General features: G+C 44.7%; 1 protein-coding gene across 1 annotated transcript in view; it reads right to left on the bottom strand.

Annotated features, from left to right (window-relative positions):
• ldlrad3 (low density lipoprotein receptor class A domain containing 3) overlaps positions 1-20,604 on the bottom strand; it is a 109,751-nt gene that overhangs the window by 45,182 nt on the left and 43,965 nt on the right. The window contains exons 3-4 of the mRNA XM_084060217.1: positions 4,569-4,694; positions 1,474-1,608 (exon numbers count right to left, since the gene is read on the bottom strand). Of these exons, the coding sequence (XP_083916343.1) occupies positions 1,474-1,608; positions 4,569-4,694 (261 nt within the window). The remainder of the gene's footprint in view (positions 1-1,473; positions 1,609-4,568; positions 4,695-20,604) is intronic.

The raw sequence follows: 20,604 nt of genomic DNA, 5'->3' as shown, positions 1-20,604 counted from the left end.
AAGCATGGGTAGTAGTGATGAGCGGGTCGGGTTTTTATGACCCGCCCCGCCCCGCCACGGAACCGAACCCGCCTCAACCCGTGCCGCAAAACGATATATAAATCAACGACTCGACCCGCCCCGCAGTATAAACAAATTAATATATGTTTTGCCTTTACATCTAGCAACCTTAATATGCAAAACCTACAGCTTGTGTTTAGTTTTGTTAATGTTATACATGAATGATGGCGCAAAGGAGGTTGATTACTTGCCTTCGTTGCCTGCAATGTGTATGTGTGTCACCAACTTTCGCCACTAACACTTATCCATTGCAGACAGACAGTCACTGTGCTTGCTTGTATAATATCCACGTCCCATACGAGTTCTGGGTTTGACGGGTTTTATTATCGTCAAGTGGGTCCGGCTTGGTTCATATTCTATCACTTCGGGATCCCGGTTCTGTTTATCATTACACCCGAGCGAACCACCCGTACGCAGCTCTGATTAGGAGGAGATCCAGCTGTGTAAAGCTTAATTTGTGCTTCGCCGTATGGCGGTGTTGTTGCGTATCGAAAATAGCAGACATACAAGCTCACAACGCGGTGCGTTGCGACGTGTTGTGAGCTTGCAGGTCTTATATAGCTTAGCTTATGCAAAGATGCAGATGCAGAGCAGATTGGTCTGTAGTGCCCCCCATATCTGTCCATACATGGATAACTGCAGCGCTGTGAGACACAGCAGCACCAGGCTGTCGGGAATGAACCCACACTGACATTGTCAGATCATGATAAAAACTTTAAATCATTATAATGGGTTTTAATGGTAGAGAAGGTTGGTGTTGGACGAGCAAAGGTTTGGATTGGAGGGTTGTGGTTTGAGAAGTAAGTTGTGCACCGGTGTCAAGCGCCACAAATAGCAGGTCTACTACTAAGCTATTGTATAGCAGCTATTTTCAGTGCACGACTCAGGCGCACAACTACTGAAAGTATAACTCAAGGCTTTAGAGCAGTGGTTCTCAACCAGTGGTCCGGGGACCACCAGTGGTCCGGGGACCACCAGTGGTCCTTGACTGGGTTCCAGGTGGTCCCCAGCTAAATGATGGAGAGTTGGTAACCAAATGGACCCTTACTAGATCTTTAACTCTTGAGAACGTAGAATGAAACCAAATGGACCCTTACGGGTCCATTTGGTTTCATTCTACTCTCTCAAGAGTTAAATTATTGTTAAACATCTGCATTACTTAATTTACAATAAGTCTACACAATTACAGAATGCAATTATGTTATTTTGATCAACGTTTGCCTGTTGTCTCTCCAATGGTACCACATCAATACAGCATGGATTTGTGGACAAAATCTCATCCAACGACAACAAAAAGTTTTGGGTCTGAGAGGCTAAATCTCATCAAATGGTGGTCCGTGGCTCACATGCCCAATAAATAATGGACCTTGATATGAAAAGGGTTGAAAACCACCGCTTCAGGGGGTTGCCTACCTGCTGTTGTGAGACAGTGCTCCTCGTCGCTGTTATCTTGACAGTTGTCCTGACCGTTGCACAGGAAGCTTCGGTCCACGCAGCGGCCATTGCGACACTTGAAGCGAGCCTCGGAGCACACCAAGGGGTTACCCGCTGCAGTTAGGGTCAGAGCAGAGATAAAAGGCCTCAGCGATTAGGGTTCAAATCTACCTTTTCATCATTCCCTGCTGGGGAAAAAAAGAGCTGCCAGATTCTAATTCTGGTCAGGACATTTTTGCTTTGATTTTGCAATTTGGATGAATAAGCAATAAATAATGTATCTAATCATGTTATATGTTGAGGTAAACACACTGAGGTTTTATTTGATTAATTTACTTATTTTTGGCGCTTTAATATGTTCTAATTTAACAGAACAACATCAGCTTTTCAATTTCAGAGAGATGCAGAGAAGCAAATGGAAATTAAATTCAGCACATCGCTATACAAGGTGGAAGAGCATTTGATCAGGGGATTTTGATATAAATCAAATTGAAGATTAAGTGAATACGAAACATGAAACAAAAAAGTCCTGCACACAGTAAAATCCTCAGTGTTAACTTAACTATTCAAAATGGACCCAAAGTTAAAAATCTTTTACACCCTCAGAGTTAAATTAACACTGAGGATTTTACTGTGTGCCGAGTTCACATTAGTGCATCTTTTATCCTGTTTTTTCCAATCTGTACAAAATGAGGCAGAAATATCTTGTGCAAAGATACCGACAGTTCCACAGACGTGGTATGTGCTAGGGGCAGATATTGAATAGCTAGATTACATTTGTGCATGTGGGACCCTGAAGGGTAGGAACACTGCCGACGATGGAGATATTAATTTGTTATAATCAAAGAGAGAGGCAGCAGGGGTCATGTGAGGACTGCCCACAGTGCACAATAATGTACATACTTTGCTAAATGTTCCTCTGTTTAATAAAGTGCAGGATACATAGGCTGTAAAACCGTGAGTGTTAATTTAAAGACCCACTCCCTCCAAAAATCATGTTTTTGTTTGGCTAATAACTTTTTTAAGTGTAACCATGAAAATGCTGCATATCTCCTTTTTGCTCCTTTTTTCTCAGAATGTAGTCATTATGCCACTTAATTCCTCAACACACACATTTCTGTGTGGTGTCACTTGCCGGTGAGGAGCCCCCAACGGGAGGACGTAGAACCTCCATCCTACTCTTCCCGCGAAACACTCAAGGGCGGGAGGCAACGCCAGATGCACCGCAGTGGATTCGAACCCCTAGAGACTCCGCGGAGGTGGGCAGGTGCTTCACTACTGCATCACCCGAGTGCCCTCCTTAGAGTTTTAAAACTAAAATCTGACTAGCACTCGCTGAGCAGGTACGCAACTCAGACGAGGTGCGACCTCACTGAATGCAGCATTATTCAATAAGGAAGTGTGCAGGGACGTTTTGTGATACAAAACAAGTGCTCTCCCATAACCCAACAACACCATGAGTCCCATCAACCAAGGAGCCTTGCCTTCAATGAGGAAGTAAATGCATGTCTGGTCGCAGTGCATTTGGTGCGTATTCTCTGTGGATTTACCCACATTCTGGTGGATCAAATGAATGCATAATTCATAGAATATGGAATTCCATATGAGGGCAAAGAATAGGGTACTGTAATGCTTCTTTAGGGATGTTTTTGGGGGAAGAGATATTATTGACATTGTACATTTATTGAACAGAGATTTTAAAATTGGTGTTTAAAAATTTGAATATTCCTTAAAAAACTATATATATACACACACATATATATTTACATATATATATATTTAACATATATATTTTACATATATAAAATAATGCGTGCAGTGAAACTTAATTTAAAGACAGCAGACATCTCTTTCCGTCTCTCTTTCTCTCGATGCACCGGTCATGGTTGGTGCTGAGAAACGCGGTCTCTTGCAAAAACAAATGAATCTTATGTTATACTGTAGGCTCATTTCAAAAAGCTTTAGGTAATGTAATGGTTTAGATACAAGCCCGGACTTGTCCGGAGAACGGACATCGCTCCGAGCGACACGATGTGATGGAACAATGTTTACCTTGACTATAATAATTAATAATATTATATTATATATTGATTATTATTATAATATAATAATTATAATCAAATGTATTCAGTCACTCAATACAGCCCACACTTTTCTAAATTTTTTATTTAAACGTAGGGCAAGTGATTTTCTTTGGTCAAAATAACTGTTACATAGCTCTATATTCTGATTACTCATTGCTATAGAGTGTTTGTTCAGTAAGAGGAGTCTCCATGTCTCTCCAGCTGTTTATTAAACAGAAAATGCATTTTCAGGTCAGGATACCAAGTTTATCAAATCAGGATAGAGAACTCAGTCAGGATACAGATTAAACATGTGGAATTGGAAGTGGTGACACAAAGAAATGAGCTGAACAAATTAGAACTGGAACACTATAAAAATGAATGAAGCTGATAAATGGGTACTCTCTCCTGATTGGCTGAAATGTTGTCACCTACCGGAAAATGTCCCCTGTGACTGAACAAACACTCTATAGCAATCATTACTATCAGAATATAGTGCTTTAACCTTTTAATACAAAACTTTTTGTTTTAACCAAAAAATATCACTTACCCTACCCTTTAAATACAATTAAGGTACATGAGAAATGTGACAAAAGTCTTAAAAAAAAGACAAAATAGTTTTTTCATGGCTTTTTCTGTGGAGTCTGGTTGTAAACTGTCATTACTAAATGAATCGCCTGTTTCAGCTTGACCTTTTGCATCAATTAAAGTGGTGTTGTATGATTTAACATACAGTACAGCGTTGTGTTCTACCGAGCAAGTCCGTCTGTGTGGATAGCCACGGGGGAGATGCGCCTGGTGCGTACGTTGAAGCTGTAGCACTGAAGCTTGAAGTCTCTCAGATAAATCACCCTGTGATCTCGTGAGACCAGCTGCTGTGCAAGGTTACAGGAGCCCAGAGTCTCGCGAGATCTCACGAGGCAGATTATTTTATCTATTTTTGTATTGGAATTAATTAAATGAAGAATTTGAATGTGTAAGCTGTTTAGTAAGCCAGGGGAGAAGACTCACTGCAGTTATCCTCGTCACTCCCGTCAGGACAGTCGCTGAAGCCGTTGCAGCGGAAGCGTCCGATGATGCAGTGGATCCCGTTGGCACAGGCGAAGAACGTCGGGGCACACTTCGACTTGACCTTAGCTATACGAGGGAGAAAAGAGATGGAGAGAAGACGGAACGTTGAGAAAGGCAGAAGTAGAGCAATAGATTAGACTGTCGGAGCAGCGAGGGAGATGATGCGGCAATTTTCAAAGTGCTACATCACATTTCTGTGATAGGCCAAACCTTGGCGGTGCCACTAGCCCGGAGGGAGGGATCTATCACTAGGGGCAGCCTATTATAGCAGTAAAAGTCGAAAAGACATCGGTCAACGACGTAGTGCAAACGGTGAGGTTACTGTAGGAACGACACCATTTTTCATACAATAGCCAAAATTGTGGACTTTTGGGGGTTTTCTTTGTGTTCATCGCTTCTCGTAACATTTTCACCTAAATGTGGGCATGAATGGAGGCCAAACAGAAACTGGCAGCATGATAAGAGAAATCAAGTTAATGACAGAGACAAAGAGAGAGCGAATAGCTTAAAAGAGCTAGGGGAAGGGTATAGATCCTGACATCGATCAAGCCTAAAGCTAAAGATCCAAGACTGACGGAGGAGTTCCACAACATCAATGCCCTGCGTCCTTTCCATTTAGCACTAACCCCTGGCTTTCACTGAAACACATCGACCTGCGTTGGCTCAAAGGGACCTTGGAATGATCCTGATTGAAATAATAATAAGAAAACAACCTTGCAGCAGAGCCACTGTTATTTTTATGATCATAGATCAAAGGTGAAAGTTTAGGAAAACTCTTTTTATCTTGACTACTAGAGTTTCGGGGGGCTACGCCCCCCTCAACCCCAGCCGCGCACGGGGCCCAGCGTGGCCGTGTGTATATTGGGGGACCCAAATCGCCGGAGTAAAACTGTGGATTTTTTTTTTTGAAAAAGGAAAAAATTTGAAGAAATAATATTTGTTATGTTTCAGGGGGTCCACAGGGGGTCCGCGGACCCCCTGATGGTCCACTGACCCCCTGTGGAGTGTTGGGACGCGCGGGGACACCCCTGGAACATTGCGGACCATTTCGGTGTTTTTTTTTTTTTCATGAAGGTGGTTGCTTGTTTCTGGCGCTGGCTGTGCAAACCTGGCAACCCAGCGCATGCTGCCGCACGTTTAAGTGGCGTAGCGTCATGAGGGTCAGTGGGGCCGTGGCTCGGTCAGTGAAGACCCTGTAGTGCGGATGATATGTGGCATAGAGGGGCAGATTGTAAATCCCCAGAGGAAACATCCGTGGGCTACCATTGGTTCAGCGATGTGTGCGGTCGCCCTGCGGCCCCTCCTCCTCCACCAATGTGCAGTATTGAGAGCCCTGACGTCACAACAATTGGAGCGATGGGCACTGCACTGTGGTTGGTTAGGGTACACCTAGGGCCCAGGTAGAACCCAGTTAAAGCCTGCATGGGCAAACCCAGTTAGGACCCGCCTTGGTCCCACATAAACATGGCTAGTTGGGGCCCACCTAAGGGCCAGGTAGAAGCTACTTATAGCCTGCATGGGCATCGCAGTTGGGACTGAAGTGGATGCCGCTGACATTGCTGACATGGGGTCCATATGGTTTAGGCCACCTTGAAACCATATGGGAACTACGCTGGCATGCTGGCTGTAATGCAAACGCTGCATCATACCTGCAGTGTGTAGTTTGATGTTGTGTGTGTAGCAGATATACCTGCAGTGTGTAGATCAATGTCCATATGAAAGTCAATGCCCAGCAGTGTTTTTTTTCGCCAGCAGAGTTTCTAGTGTCTCTGTGTCTCTCTGGAAGAGGTTGCACATGAACTCTGCAGCCGCACTGAGGCGCTCCAACACAAACAGTCTGACATTAAGCTGCTTCACACAACAAACATCAGCACCACGCTGCTGTTTGTCCAAAAGACACAATATGTCCTCTCCCACCGACGTCATGTGTTCATTGATCGACAGCCGTACAGACTCCTTTTGACACATTTTACGTCGTTTATCCAGCTCTCACTGACTCTCCACATCGGGCTGTTATTTTGCTGCGATCAAGTCAACGATGTGAGAGATTAGCTATCACAGACGGACGGACAGGGGGTGAAACATAGTCTTGCGCCATGCCTTTCGGCCTGGCGGAGACAATAAAAAAACGAAAGTAAAGGAAATGGCCATTTCTGCAACAGAAGTAGTCAATAAACTATACTATGAAAACATGGGCCACATTGGCAAAGAATGTAAGAAAGAGGCAATCATGTAGAAAATAGCCGATCTCCAAGCTTACAAAGCCTCTCAACGTGAGGCGTTTCGAGCTTGTAGATCGGCTATTTTCACAATATTTACTTGTGGAACGGAGTCAAACAGAATGGGGGGGTCCCAGATCAAGTACGTGTATTTGGGGGGGGGGGGGGGGGGGGGGGGGGGGGGCGGCGTGAAAGGGTTGATAAACACTGCTGTAATCGGAGCGAAATTATCTGAAATTACTACATGACCATAATGCAGCCTAACATGCGTTGCACGGGGCGGTCCTGCCATTACGTTAGTTACTGTAGTTGCTGTGGAGCTACATAGTTCTCCAGAAGACACACACAAACATACACCATCTACAATGGACGAACTGAGCAGCAATATAGACATTCACCACACGAACGTGCATTGTTGACAAAGTGATTGCACAGCCGCTGCAGGCATGACAACCAGGTTAGCGTTAGCGACATGGCAGCTATCACAGCGCCCTGTCCGTCGTGCTGCAACTGCCTGTGATGGCTACAGCAGTAACAGCAAGCTGTCTGCGATGCCATTGTCTGGAGACTGCTCTTAGCGTGACACGACCAATGAGAGTGAGCGCTGTAGTTGTTGCTAAGATACGGTGGCGTCTCTGCCCCATAGCTTGTAGATCTCTCACACATGATTGGCGTAGGCTGCGTTGCCAGGTCAGACTTTGTGTCTAAGCAATGGTCGGCTTATTTTTGCGCGCCTTTGGGCTCGTTTGCATTGTGCGCACGGCAGCGCTTGTTTAGCGTACGTCAGCGCGACGTGGCAACGGACGTGGCAACGTGAAAGGTGATTGGCTGGTGAAAAGAAACACCCGACGTTACACCAGAAATGGTGCCTGGAGAAAATGGTGACCAAAAAAAAAGGTTGGAAAAAAAGGAAAAAACCCCCGCAGCGGCTGCGTGCTGTTGTGGTGATGAGGTCGTGCGCACGGTAAACGGTACGAAGCTGCCTCCCTTTCCGTTTTGTCCGACATTTGGTGAGTAGAATTAATTATGTTGCGCGGTGGAAAAGCTGTAGTGAGCAGTGAGATGTCCCCTACGCGAGGCGTAAATTCATCGCGGCCGCCGTGGCGAGTCAGTTGCCGACATGTGGTCTGGCGGTGCGTTGTTTAGTCGATAACAGAGCTGTGGGGTGTGGACACCGAGGGTGCGGAAGTTGGTCGCCATTTATATAGTTAGATTGTAAGATTCGTTTCTCGTGTATGCGTGTGTGGGGTAGGGTTGCATTATCACACGCAGTGGGAGCAACATGTGGATGAAAATAGCACTTATTGGAGAAAGATCAGTGAAAACTACCAGTTTGGATCTTAGGTATAATTGTAACGCATAACATGTGTCCTGTACATGTAAGTAGACATTTAAAACCCAGTGTAGCAGCCACTCACCATCACCACTCACACCCACACAGACAGGGAGGGGCAGAGCGAAGTGAGCAGGCATCGCACAGCTAACCAACAGACAATCTATGTGTTTTTCCCCACACCGAAACACAAAGGGTAGAATTGGCCAGCCCATGGCTTGGCGTTATGCCATCTGAAATGCCAGGGGCACACATCCCCCCTCCCCCACACCCCACTCTCACTCACACACACACACACACACACACACACACACACACACACACACACACACACACACACACACACACACACACACACACACACACACACACACACACACACACACACACACACACACACACACACACACACACACACACACACACACACACAAACACACAATGCATTGTGGTAGGCTGATTTATGAGTTCTTTCAAGCTGCGGCGATTATGTGCAGTGAGTAGGGAGGGGCAGGCATAACAACCAGCGAGGGTTTGAAGCCCCTGTCTCCAGTATGAAATGTAATCTGCTGAGGGGCGGGAGGAGCTGGGCCTGTGTGTGTGCGTGTGTGTGCGCAAGCGTGTGTGTGTGTGTGTGTGTGTGTGTGTGTGTGTGTGTGTGTGTGTGTGTGTGTGTGTGTGTGTGTGTGTGTGTGTGTGTGTGTGTGTGTGTGTGTGTGTGTGTGTGTTTGGCAAGCCTTTGTTTACCTGCACAGTAGAGACCTGGACGCTTAAAGCCAGGTCTGCATTGTATATCACATTCATTAGACTCTAGAGAAGGAGTATAGCTCCAATGTGCAGCAACACATAAAACAAAAGATACAAACAGACGGCACAGCACTGCGCAGGAGTAAATTGAAACTCATCTGACCACAAACAGTGGCAAGATCTTCACTTTTTTCTTCTGTCTCTTTTTTCAGCTCGCATCCTTTCACTACTTCTTCCTCTGCGCTCTTGTAGTGGAAAATTAAAAACACGTTCCATTCTCGTGGGCACATAAAGTACAACATTGCTTGCTCTCTGGTTCGAACGTAGCCCTCTAATGAGCTTTTATGTTTGTTAGGCCGCGTGGACCCTTGGGTCATCACTGAAATATCTCTCGTTTCACTTCCTTGAGTCTTCTTAACCCATTAAGACCTGAGGCCGATTCTACAAAATGTCTTCTAAATCAGTTTTCTTAAAGGGATTCTAGGCAACATTAAGCCTACATTCTAAAAATATTTATATTTATATATATATATTGCATTTTTTTTTATCAGCCACTATATAATGATGCTGGGTGTTTTCCTGCATTGAAACACAGTCCTCTTTCTGAAATCCGTGTTTGTCCGGGACGTAAATGAAACGTCCGTGCGCGTCCATGTCCGTGTGAACTGTTGGAACCGAGTGCAGCCGACAAAAAACGAGCCGCCATTGTTTTCTGCTGCACTGTTTTTACTTTTTGCTTTCAGTTTTAAAACGCTCTCAAACTTTTTGAGGCACGTAATTTACTTTTAAGATATCGTTTGGATAGAATTTAGTTGTTTAACTTCATATACGTGGTCAATTTATCATGACAGAGCCTATTCAAAAAAAAAAAAAACAGAGAACCGGCAGGGGCGGGCAGTGACACCCATTGTATCCGAATAAAGCAACCTATTTTCGGCATGGCCCGTTCAGAAGTCCCCCCTGCGTCACCCCCTGGTGGTCGGGGAAACGAACTGCTGATGAGGAGGGGGGGGGAGTGGAGGGGTGGTGTTTGACAACAGTTTGTTTCTTTTTTTGATCTCTGAACTTGCCTAGAATCCCTTTAAACACTTATGTTGCTATAATATCAGTGGTTCTCAAACTTTTTCATGTCAAGGACCACCCAAACTTATATGTATTTAGTCACGGACCCCCATCTCAAAAGATTTAGTTCCAGACACCGCAGAAGCAAATATTTGAGTTACAAATGTTCGCTTTAAAAATATATACATAGATTTGCACCCGGTGCCGTGCAATGAGCTTGTATATCTGCTAATTTTGAATAGCCAAACTAAGTATAAAATAATGGTTGAAGTGGTTAAAATCTAAAATGACACAGACACGTTCCCGGTCTTAAAGGGTTAATGCTCAGTGATACAACCAGTAATCCCTGGCACGCATACTGTATCTGTGCCATGTTTGAACCTCTCAAGTTGATATAAAAGTCACATTAACAGTCATTTCATGCAGAAAAATTAGTGTGTGGGGGGGGGGGGGGGGGTTACAGGGGGCAGTTGGTTTAATGTGCTTTGCTGAATTTGGGGTTAACGTGTCCTTCACCGCATGAGCTGAAAAACCTAGCAACATTAATTATAGAGAGCCAATTTAGGAGAGCGGGTGGGGGTGCAAGAAATGAGAGCACAAACCCAGATTCCAATTATTAAAAAAATCTCCGGTTAATCGTTTCGTGAAAGTGTCCCTTTTCCGTCTCTGGCACTTGTCAAGCATAAATTGAACTCCTGCAATGTTGATTAATTTCCGGTCCTGTGCAAATGGCACACTTGTCCACATCGCTCACCTCTCCAGTCACACTTACTGAGTTTGAACTTGCGCACCAAATTTCTGTCATTTCTCCAAGCCTAAATAAGAGTTGTTTGCAAAGCACAGAGCGGGTGTTGAACGGCTTCCAAACTTTGTCACAGTGTTCAGTGGGGCAGCACACAATGAAAACAAATGTGATAGTACTCAAACCGATTCCTCCAGGTAAGACACTTCATCAGCAGCAAAAACACGCCACAAGAGACGTGTGCACGTGATTGCACACACACACACGCTTATATTCAGACATGTGTGTCCCTCTTCACCGATAAACGTGGACTGGAGACTGTTCACCGGACAAAGAGGAGTTTCCCCAAGAGAGTGTAATCTGCGTGGAGGGTTCACGCTATCTCTTGCAGAGGTTCACGCTATCTAGATTTCCCCTGGGAGAGGTTTATCGTCAGTCCCTGCAAATCCAGTTTTGTGCCACTTATGAGAGTTTGCTGCCATGGAAAGGGGAAACAAATAGTGAAAGGGTAAAGGGCTAGGCAAAACGTGGGACACTCTGATGTAAGCACTGCAGTGCAGCAAATAAACGTTATAATAGGAATAATTTATGTGTGCCAATACGTAAGAATTGACAATACAATTGACTTGATTGACAATTGGCATTTGGCTGGATCACACTGGCACACCTAAATGTGTAACACACGCATTATTAATTGATGATTTCGGCACTATGACTTGTACATTCTTAGAGTTAACCCATTCAATCCGAGAACGCATCTGTGTCATTTTTTATTTCTTTGGCTATTCAAAAAATAGCAGATCCACAAGCTTGTAGATCTGCTATTTTTGAAAAATCTTGAACATTTGTGCAAATCTTTGAATATATATATATATATATATATATATATTTTTTTTTTAAAGCGAAGATTTGTGACTCAAATCTTTGCTTCTGGGAGTCCCTGGAACAAAACATTTTGAGATGGGGGTCCGCGGCCAAATACATATCATTTTGGGGGTCCTTCTTGACATGGTAAAGTTGGAGCACCACTGATATACTGTAGCAACATACTGTTAGGATTTAGAAGGAAAAAAAACATCTCAAAATGCTTTGTTCCATGGACCCAAACAAATGTTCACTTCAAAAACATATAGACCTAAATTCAAAGATTTGCAAAAAAATCTCGATTTTCCAAAAATAGCAGATCTACAAGGTCATAGTGCAGCACATATCTGCTATTTTTGAATAGCCAAAGAAATCTAAAATTACACCGATGGGTTCCCGTATTGAACGGGGTTTGAATGTATACTCTCCCCTCGCCCAGGGCCCAGCACCACCTCTACTGCCCTTCATCTCTCTTCTCCCCAGTCGTCTCTGCGTCTGCCACAATTCCCCAAAGCAGAAAAGAAACTTATTCAGCACAGGTTGGCAGAGTCGTGACAGGCATGCGTGAGCGAGACGACGGTGAGGAGAGAGAGGTACAGGTATCGACAGGACAAAGTAAAGAGGGAGAGAGACCAACATGAAAGGAAACAGTAGAAAGAGAGAGAAGGAGAGAGAGAGAGAGACAGAGTCAGTGAGCAGACAGATGATGACTTGAAAGGATTCTCTGACCTTGCTGGGCATTTGTGAAGGAAGGAAAATCAATAGGTAATGGAGTCAGGGTGAAAGCCAGGAGGACAGGATTGTGGGGGTGGGTGGGTGGTTGGGGGGGTCTGGGGGTTAGTCTGGAAGAAGGCCGGGGGGGGATCAAAGTAATCAATCTGTACATTTCGCCACACGGTGCCCCAGCACACTGCTTGTACAATACAATAACCTTCTGGCGGAAGAGGCACGGAGCGCATTCTGGCTCTCATCTCATCCACACAGCCATTAAAGGAACCCCCTGACTCCCCCTGCAAGGCCAGCAGCAGCAACCGTCGCTTCAAAAAGACTGAGGTTCATACAAGGAGATATATATGTATATATATATATAAATAACATGCCAGAGATGTGTGCAAAATATCAATTATGAAACTCCTCCAGCCATCTGGTGGTATCTATATGAAGACTTTTGTTGAGAGCCGGGAATACGCGTGCTGAGAGAGCAGGGCGTGACCTATCTGCTGAAATATTCATCCCAGCCGAGAAATGTCTTAAATAGCCTTGTTTGAACTGGCCGTGCTCAATGTAGTGTAGTCTAGAACATCCAGAGCTGTCGCATTTCTTGTCCGTCCGTCTATGTCACGGTTCTCATATTTGCTTCATTTGTGGCCATCAAAGGCACAATGGAGGCTTCCAAGCAGAAAGATAACTGGGAGAGAAAGTAAGAGAACAAGAAAAAGAGGTTGAGACAGGAAGAGTCAGAGAGAGAGAGAGAGAGAGAGAGAGAGAGAGAGAGAGAGAGAGAGAGACACACGCACACACACACACACACACACACACACACACACACACAGGGAGGGAGAGGGGGATAGATGGGGAGACTGTGGGTGAGACACTAATCAATATTTCATCCCTTTTCCGTGGCATTAATTACACCACATCATTGATCAGTCATCCATTAAGTGTCTGGGCTGCACCAGACACAGTCCCATTAAATCTTCCCAGATTCCCTTTCGTGATCTTTTCCCGCTGCTATCGCTTCACCGTCTCTCTCCCATCCATTATTCTTCCCTTCTCTTCTTTCCACTTTGTCCTCTTCCCCTGTTTTTGCATAAACAGCTTTTCACAGTTCACGCAAGACTGACACTATAGATCCAAGTCACGGTTCCTGTCTCTAAAGTCCCAAAAAACACCCACAATCCTGTTTTTGTTTTTCTCCCTCAAAAATGTTCTCCCACCGAAGCAGGCACCGAAAATGCCTGCAAAATGCCTGCATGTACACACGTACAACCCACACACGTGCGCACGCACACGCGCACACACACACACACACACACACACACACACACACACACACACACACACACACACACACACACACACACACACACACACACACACACACACACACACACACACACACAGCTCAAAGTAGAGCAGTGGTTCTCAAAGTGGGGTCCAGGGACCCCCAGGGGTCCTTGAGGGAGTTCCGGGGGGTCCCCAGCTAAATGATAGATAGGAACCAAATGGACCCTTATGGGTCTGTAACTCAGAGAGTGTACAAATGGAACCAAATGGACCCGTTTGTACACTCTCAGAGTTAAATTAACATGGATTTTACATAACATAAATTGGGGTCCCAGACTGGAGGGTCCTTGAAAATAAAATAGTTGAAAATCACAGCTAGAGCCGTAAAATTCTTTTCTCAAGGGGGTCCCTGGCATATCTTTTCAAATGGGGGTCCGCGGGCTAATAAGTGTCAATTTAGGGGTCCTTGACATGAAAAAGTTTGAGCGCCACTGAAGTAGAGCACAGCAGAACATAGCAGCACACAGAACAAAACAGTGGAAAAATCACGCACGCTCCTTGCCATTAGTCAGTGCATTGGTCAATCTCCTTATCGCAATAACACACGCGCCTAATCGTAGCCAAGCCCAAGCACTGCACACCACCACCCCCTCCCCACCACCCCCATGGCGTGTGTGTGTTGATGGACCTTGATATCTAAATCACCACCAAGCCATCCCAAGAGTTCTCCTGCAATTTCCCCCCCTGCCATGTAGGATAACGCCTCTGTCGGGTGGAAACCTCATATGTCCAAAGCCGTTACTTTTCGCGATTCAAATTCAAAAGTAGCAAAAGTAGCAGATCTTCAAGCTCGAAGCGAGTCGCTTCACGCCGCGTTTTCCGAGCTTGTAGATCTGCTACTTTTGATGATTTTGTGTGACGCTGTAGTATGATCGAGTAGGGCGTTAATTTAAGGAAAAACACAGAAAGTTACAATATGGAGATAAGAGGTTTCTGCCTGACAGCAACGCTAAGTTTGTTGATAAGCGCAGTTAATGCTCACTTCAACGCGCTATCTCTTGGGCACAGTTAGCAGGTCAGCTTGTAAAGAGGCTTAGAGGTATGGAACTTGCTGCATCATTCTTTTGGTACGCCATGCAAAATTATCCGACCTATATGCATATATATGGGCAGGCCCATATATAAGCATATACTGTACTGACGACATCAAGGATCACAACATATGGGCAAAAAAAGGTACAGGGACAGACATATACAGAGATCTCCATATATATGGACATAAAAGAGACACCGGCAGACTGACAGATAGTTACAGAGATCTCCATATATGGGCATAAAAGGGACACAGACTGACAAACGGGTACAACGGGTATTGCATATAATCTCAACTTGCATTGTTCCCTAATCACATCGTTCCCGAGTAGGCACACACACACACACACACACACACACACACACACACACACACACACACACACACACACACACACACACACACACACACACACACACACACACACACACACACACACACACACACACACACACACACACACACACACACACACAGGTGGGATGTGCATAACCAATGGGACAGACAGGGAATGCAGCATGGGCCAGATTTCAGACAATAACAAATCAGGTTGAGGTAATGGCGGCCATAGGTTGGGCGTACCAGGTAAAAAGGTGAAATAAAAAAAAACGAAGGCTTACAAAAATAGCAGATCTTACGAGCGACACGCTGTGAGCTTGTAGATCGGCTATTTCCGGTGTGCAAAGATGTCGTACGACAAAGTATATAAATCTGGCTTTACTCGTTCCTGTTGACGTGGCCTGCTATTTAGAGCCAGCTAAAGTATTTACATGACCCTTGCCGACCCTTGTGCTGCTGGAGGGGGAGGCAGGCAGCAAACAAACAGAAAGGAGCAGACATGTTTGACAGACAGAGGAGAAGTCTGTCTTGTCTAGGTGAATAAACATCCCTTCTGTTGGGCAGAGTGAGGGAGAGAGATGTGCAGCGGGCCTGCAAGGCGTGAAGCGCTGCAATGCAGCTATTAAGACTATAAATATAGACTAAAACTGAAGGAGAGTCTCGCCACACTGAAGTGGAGTTCAGAACGCCACTCTGAAGTTATAAACCTGCTGTTGCCATGGCGATGGCCTATCGAGAGCCCAGGTCATCCAGCGAAGCGAGGGAGGAGGTTGTTTTTCCTGGTTCAGGTCACTTAATGCCGAGGTGAGCTATGTGAGGAATGAACGGACACTAAAATGAATCGGACTTGCCTTGTGAGCATCTGCATGTGGAAGTGTGTGTGTGTGTGTGTGTGTGTGTGTGTGTGTGTGTGTGTGTGTGTGTGTGTGTGTGTGTGTGTGTGTGTGTGTCTATCTACCAAAACATACTCATCGAGTGTATTAATGAGCAGTTTGAAAGTCCAAATGGGTTTGCTCTCAGCACTGCTTTCCCCTCGGCTGCACGCTTTCCTAAAACGAATGAGTCCACATCGGGTGAGAGACACCCACCATCACACAAACTCCTGGCTAAATAGCTTGGCTTTAACTGGGTAAAAGAAATACACTTGCTAAATATGTCTTCAATATGTCTTCAAGAGGGAAAGTAGGGGGTAATGATAATAGTCTTATGTCCAGGCACTTTAAACTGTAAAGAATAGCAGAAAAATTGTCCACACTAGCCCAAGTGGTCGGTAACGCACAAACTGGGCAGAGGTACAGGAATGAATGGGGGTGGAAACAGTCTGGTGACCCGTCTTATGCTAAAAGATGAGAGAAAATATAATATCCTGTCATATTTGTGGTCTGCATTGATCAACTTGGACATTAATGTCGTTAATGATTGCCAGAGGGACTGTAAGTATCACTGAGTGATACAGGAATCTGAGGTATTGCTCTCAGTCTGCCAAATGTTGTGGGTCTACCATCCCACTTGGCCTAAAAGAAACTGCACGACTACAAAGTGGAACGGCTGTTTTAGCTGGGGCTTTAATTACAATCCTGCCTGCAGAAAAATCCAGCGTTGCAGCCGCTCGTTCTGCAGACTCTCTGTGCTCTTCAGATAACAGCCATCCAGACGCAGTTTCTCACTCCACCCTCCGGTAATGAGCATCCCTCCCTTCATCTCTCCTTCATTCCTGTCCTCTTCTATCTATCTCTCCCCTCCCTTTTTCCAGCACAGTAGTTAACAGAGAAGGGTAGTTTCGTTGGGGATTTTCTACGGCAGTCACCAGAGATATCAGGTGACACTCAAGCATCTATTTGAGGATAATAGGGCACACTTATGTTGCAGTGGCAAATATATATGTAGATGACAACAAACAAACATAGCTCGCTCACAGCCAGAGAATTATTCTGCCTGGCAGCTCATCTTTAGCATTATCTGTGCCACCTGCGGTATCAACAATAAACCGAAACATATCCGTTATTGCAAGGTTCAAATGTAATCATTTTAAATGACCATTATGGCATATTTAGCTCATTGACTATGCACTATGGTATGACGCAGTATATGCCTACCTTAAAATTATAAATAATAGTCACTGGAGAAAAGATAGTTTTATGAACGAAATTCCAACAACCATGACTTAACAACGCCAGAAATATCAGCCAGAGAAGCACGATTTATAAGCTTATTCCACAATCTAACAAATGGAGGAATACTTTGCATAATGGGTGGCTCTCTGGGCAGTGGACATGGCACCAGGAGGACAATTTTAAATGTGAATTAATTTGCATCTACAGTAGGTGTGAATTTTTTGTCATGTTCCTTTTAGGGTTGCTGCGGTGTCCGGTGTTACGTGATGTGTTGAGTAAAACACTTTTAGTTAAAGGAGAAATCCGGTCATTTTAAGTGTTATGTTTGATGTGTGTCAAATCACTTACCAACGTATAAATGAAAATCGCGTAAATCCACAGAGCCCCCTATCGACCCCCACCGTTGTCATTGTAGGAGGATATAGAATAGCCCAAATTCGCCTATTTTAACCAATGCAAAGTCTGTTTTTTTGCTTCTAGTACTCATTGTTGAGTCCCATGATAATGTAACAGGCGCTAAAACTCCCGACAAGCTAACGGCTAATAACAAACGAGCTAACGCTGGGGCTGCTTATCTCTCTGAATGGCAGCCCCAGGTTGCCAGGTCGGGAGAGAAACCAGCAACCAGCATTAGCTCGTTCTGTTATTAGCCGTTAGCTTGTCGGGAGTTTTAGCGCCTGTTACATTATCATGGGACTCAACAATGAGTACTAGAAGCAAAAAAACAGACTTTGCATTGGTTAAAATAGGCGAATTTGGGCTATTCTATATCCTCCTACAATGACAACGGTGGGGGTCGATAGGGGGCTCTGTGGATTTACGCGATTTTCATTTATACGTTGGTAAGTGATTTGACACACATCAAACATAACACTTAAAATGACCGGATTTCTCCTTTAATTTTTGTGTGGAACCTACGTTCTTGTTACATACTAAGCGTGATATCAATACTTAGTTGGATGATAGGCGGTACAATTATTATGTGAAGATGACTGTTCCAGCCTCGTCTCTGTTTGCACCTACAGTAGGCTGCTCACAGCACGACCGCAAGTCATTTCACTTAGTTGCCACATTACTAGAGTAGAGGTAGAAGGAAGGCTCTAAACAAAGTTTACTTGACAACAGCTTATTTGAACTAAGCACAAGCTTATACCGCCATGAGTACAATTGCATTATTTAGGCTACTTTACAAGAACCTGTAGAAGATGTACTCTCAACCAAACTTATTTCCTGTTTGTGTCTGGCTCAATGCCAGGCATGTTCAAAAGGACACATACTGTTTGACGTTATGTTAATTAAGTTATTTAAAGCAGACAAGCAGACGGCACAAGATCGATGGATGGCACCCAATGAATTCATTAAATTAATTAAAGTAGGCTATGCGCATGCATTTAGTTGGTGGGAGAATCCCCACACCTCGGTAACCCTAGTTCTGCTGTGTGATGGCTCTGTTGGGGTCATTGCAGGTTAAGGAGCAGAGCAACTCTACGGAGCACATACCTTCACCCGGGATCATAGCCTTTGCTTCTCTCTCTTAAAGGTTTCATGACATGCTGGTTTACAAAACATTAAAAGTCTTTATCATGGTTCTTCAAACGTGTATTAAAAGGTTTTAACTGAAAAATCCACTCCAGCGAGCCATGGCAGGTTTTTTTCTCCCCCATCCTTCTCCTTTGGGGGGCGGAGCAGAGGCGATGATTGACAGGCAAAATCCCTCAACAGCGACACTCGCAGGCAAATCGTTTTTTTTTCATTGCAGCTGAAAAGGCTTCAGAACACAGAGAAAAAAACCTGTCATGGCTCACTGGAGTGGATTTTTTTCAGTTAAAACATTTTAATACACGTTTGAAGGACCATGATAAAGACTTTTAATGTTTTTTAAACCAGCATGTCATGAAACCTTTAAAGAGAAACTTTGCCGATATTGAACGTAGGCCCAATGAGGTGAAACGACACATTTGATCACGGGCATACTCAAGAATCAATCAAGATCAAGAACAAAGGAGGATCTATTTGTCACTCACTCATACAGTTACAAGAAGCAAAATGTTGGTGGCTCATGTTCAGTGGTTCCCTGTTTCCCCTTAAGCAGAAGTTTACTGTAAGGGGATACACTTTTAAAAACTATGATTTTCAGCATTTTATATCTGAATGTATAGGGGTGAAAGAGTGGGCGGGGTGGAATACAAGAAAAGGAAAGGAGAAAAAAAGGGAAGGTAAGGGAAAGTAACGTGAAATGGCCAAGACGGCTCAAACTGAGAAGACAGCTGACAAGTGAAAAGTTTTGGTTAGAGGGACTGGCGTGGGCGTGTGTGTGTAACTTTGTGCTGACGTGTCATGGGACATGGTCTCCCGTTTGCAAATTTTGTCAAGAGTGTCTTCCGACTCCCCAAGCTGCCAGAGAGAGAGAGAAGGAGAGAGAGAGCGAGAGAGGATGCAGTGACAGAACTGACTGCTGGGGGAGGACGAGTTGGAGTTAAGGGGAGGAGGAGGAGGAGAGGTGACAGAATAAAAGGACAAGCCATATGTGATTGTCACCGGAGGCGCCCAGAAGTCTCTGGATTGAGGGACGGGGGGGTAGAGAGGAGGAGCGAGGAGTTTAGAGGGGGGAGAAGGAGGTGGGGCAGGGACTTGGCAGGGATAAGAAAGCTGAATCCCTACCGACACCAACAAGAAGGTGACTTGAGTTTTAATTGAAAACAAGCCTCTATAATGTGAAGCATGAGCTAAGAAGATGTGGGATGAAGAGGGAAATCCTGGAGAGATGGAAAGAGTGTGTGTGTGTGTGTGTGTGTGTGTGTGTGTGTGTGTGTGTGTGTGTGTGTGTGTGTGTGTGTGTGTGTGTGTGTGTGTGTGTGTGTGTGTGTGCGTGCGTGCGTGCGTGCGTGCGTGCGTGCGTGTGTGTGTTCACATTCTAGAGAGAGGAAAACATAAGAGAGCAAGTTATTCCCCTTCAATAAAGCAAGGGTGTAAAGTCCACCTACAACATTCCAATCTTTAAGTGGAGTTGGTTGGGAGGAAAGATCAAAGCTGGCTGACGTCTTTGACGATCAAACCCAAAACATTACAGAAACATTACATTAAGCGTTGCGTGCGTTATTTCCAGCACACAGACGGTAATCGGCCTTACGCTTTTGTAATAATAATGCCGAGGCCGCCAGGTGTGAACATAGAAAGCAAATTAATATTGTTTTTAGTTCATAACCAAATGGACCCGGGACTCATCATAAAAGACCCCCCCCCTCCTTCCAGAGGGAACACAAACTCCAACAAGCTCACTAATAGAGAACTGCATCTTCAGATAAGACCCTTATTGCCCATTGGAATGTCTTCAGAAGACACACACACAGGCTCTTTGGTTTCCTCTCTACCTCTCTCTCTGTCCGGCATCTTTTAAGAGATAAGGATGGAATTTTTACGACATGCAACGAATGTCTTGCCAAGCACACACAGTAT

Source organism: Gymnoscopelus microlampas (genome assembly GCF_963454915.1).
Source record: "Gymnoscopelus microlampas genome assembly, chromosome: 6".
In the NCBI taxonomy this organism is placed as follows: Eukaryota; Metazoa; Chordata; class Actinopteri; order Myctophiformes; family Myctophidae; genus Gymnoscopelus; species Gymnoscopelus microlampas.
Note: the sequence above shows the minus strand (reverse complement) of the source record. Positions and strands in the feature narration are given on the sequence as shown.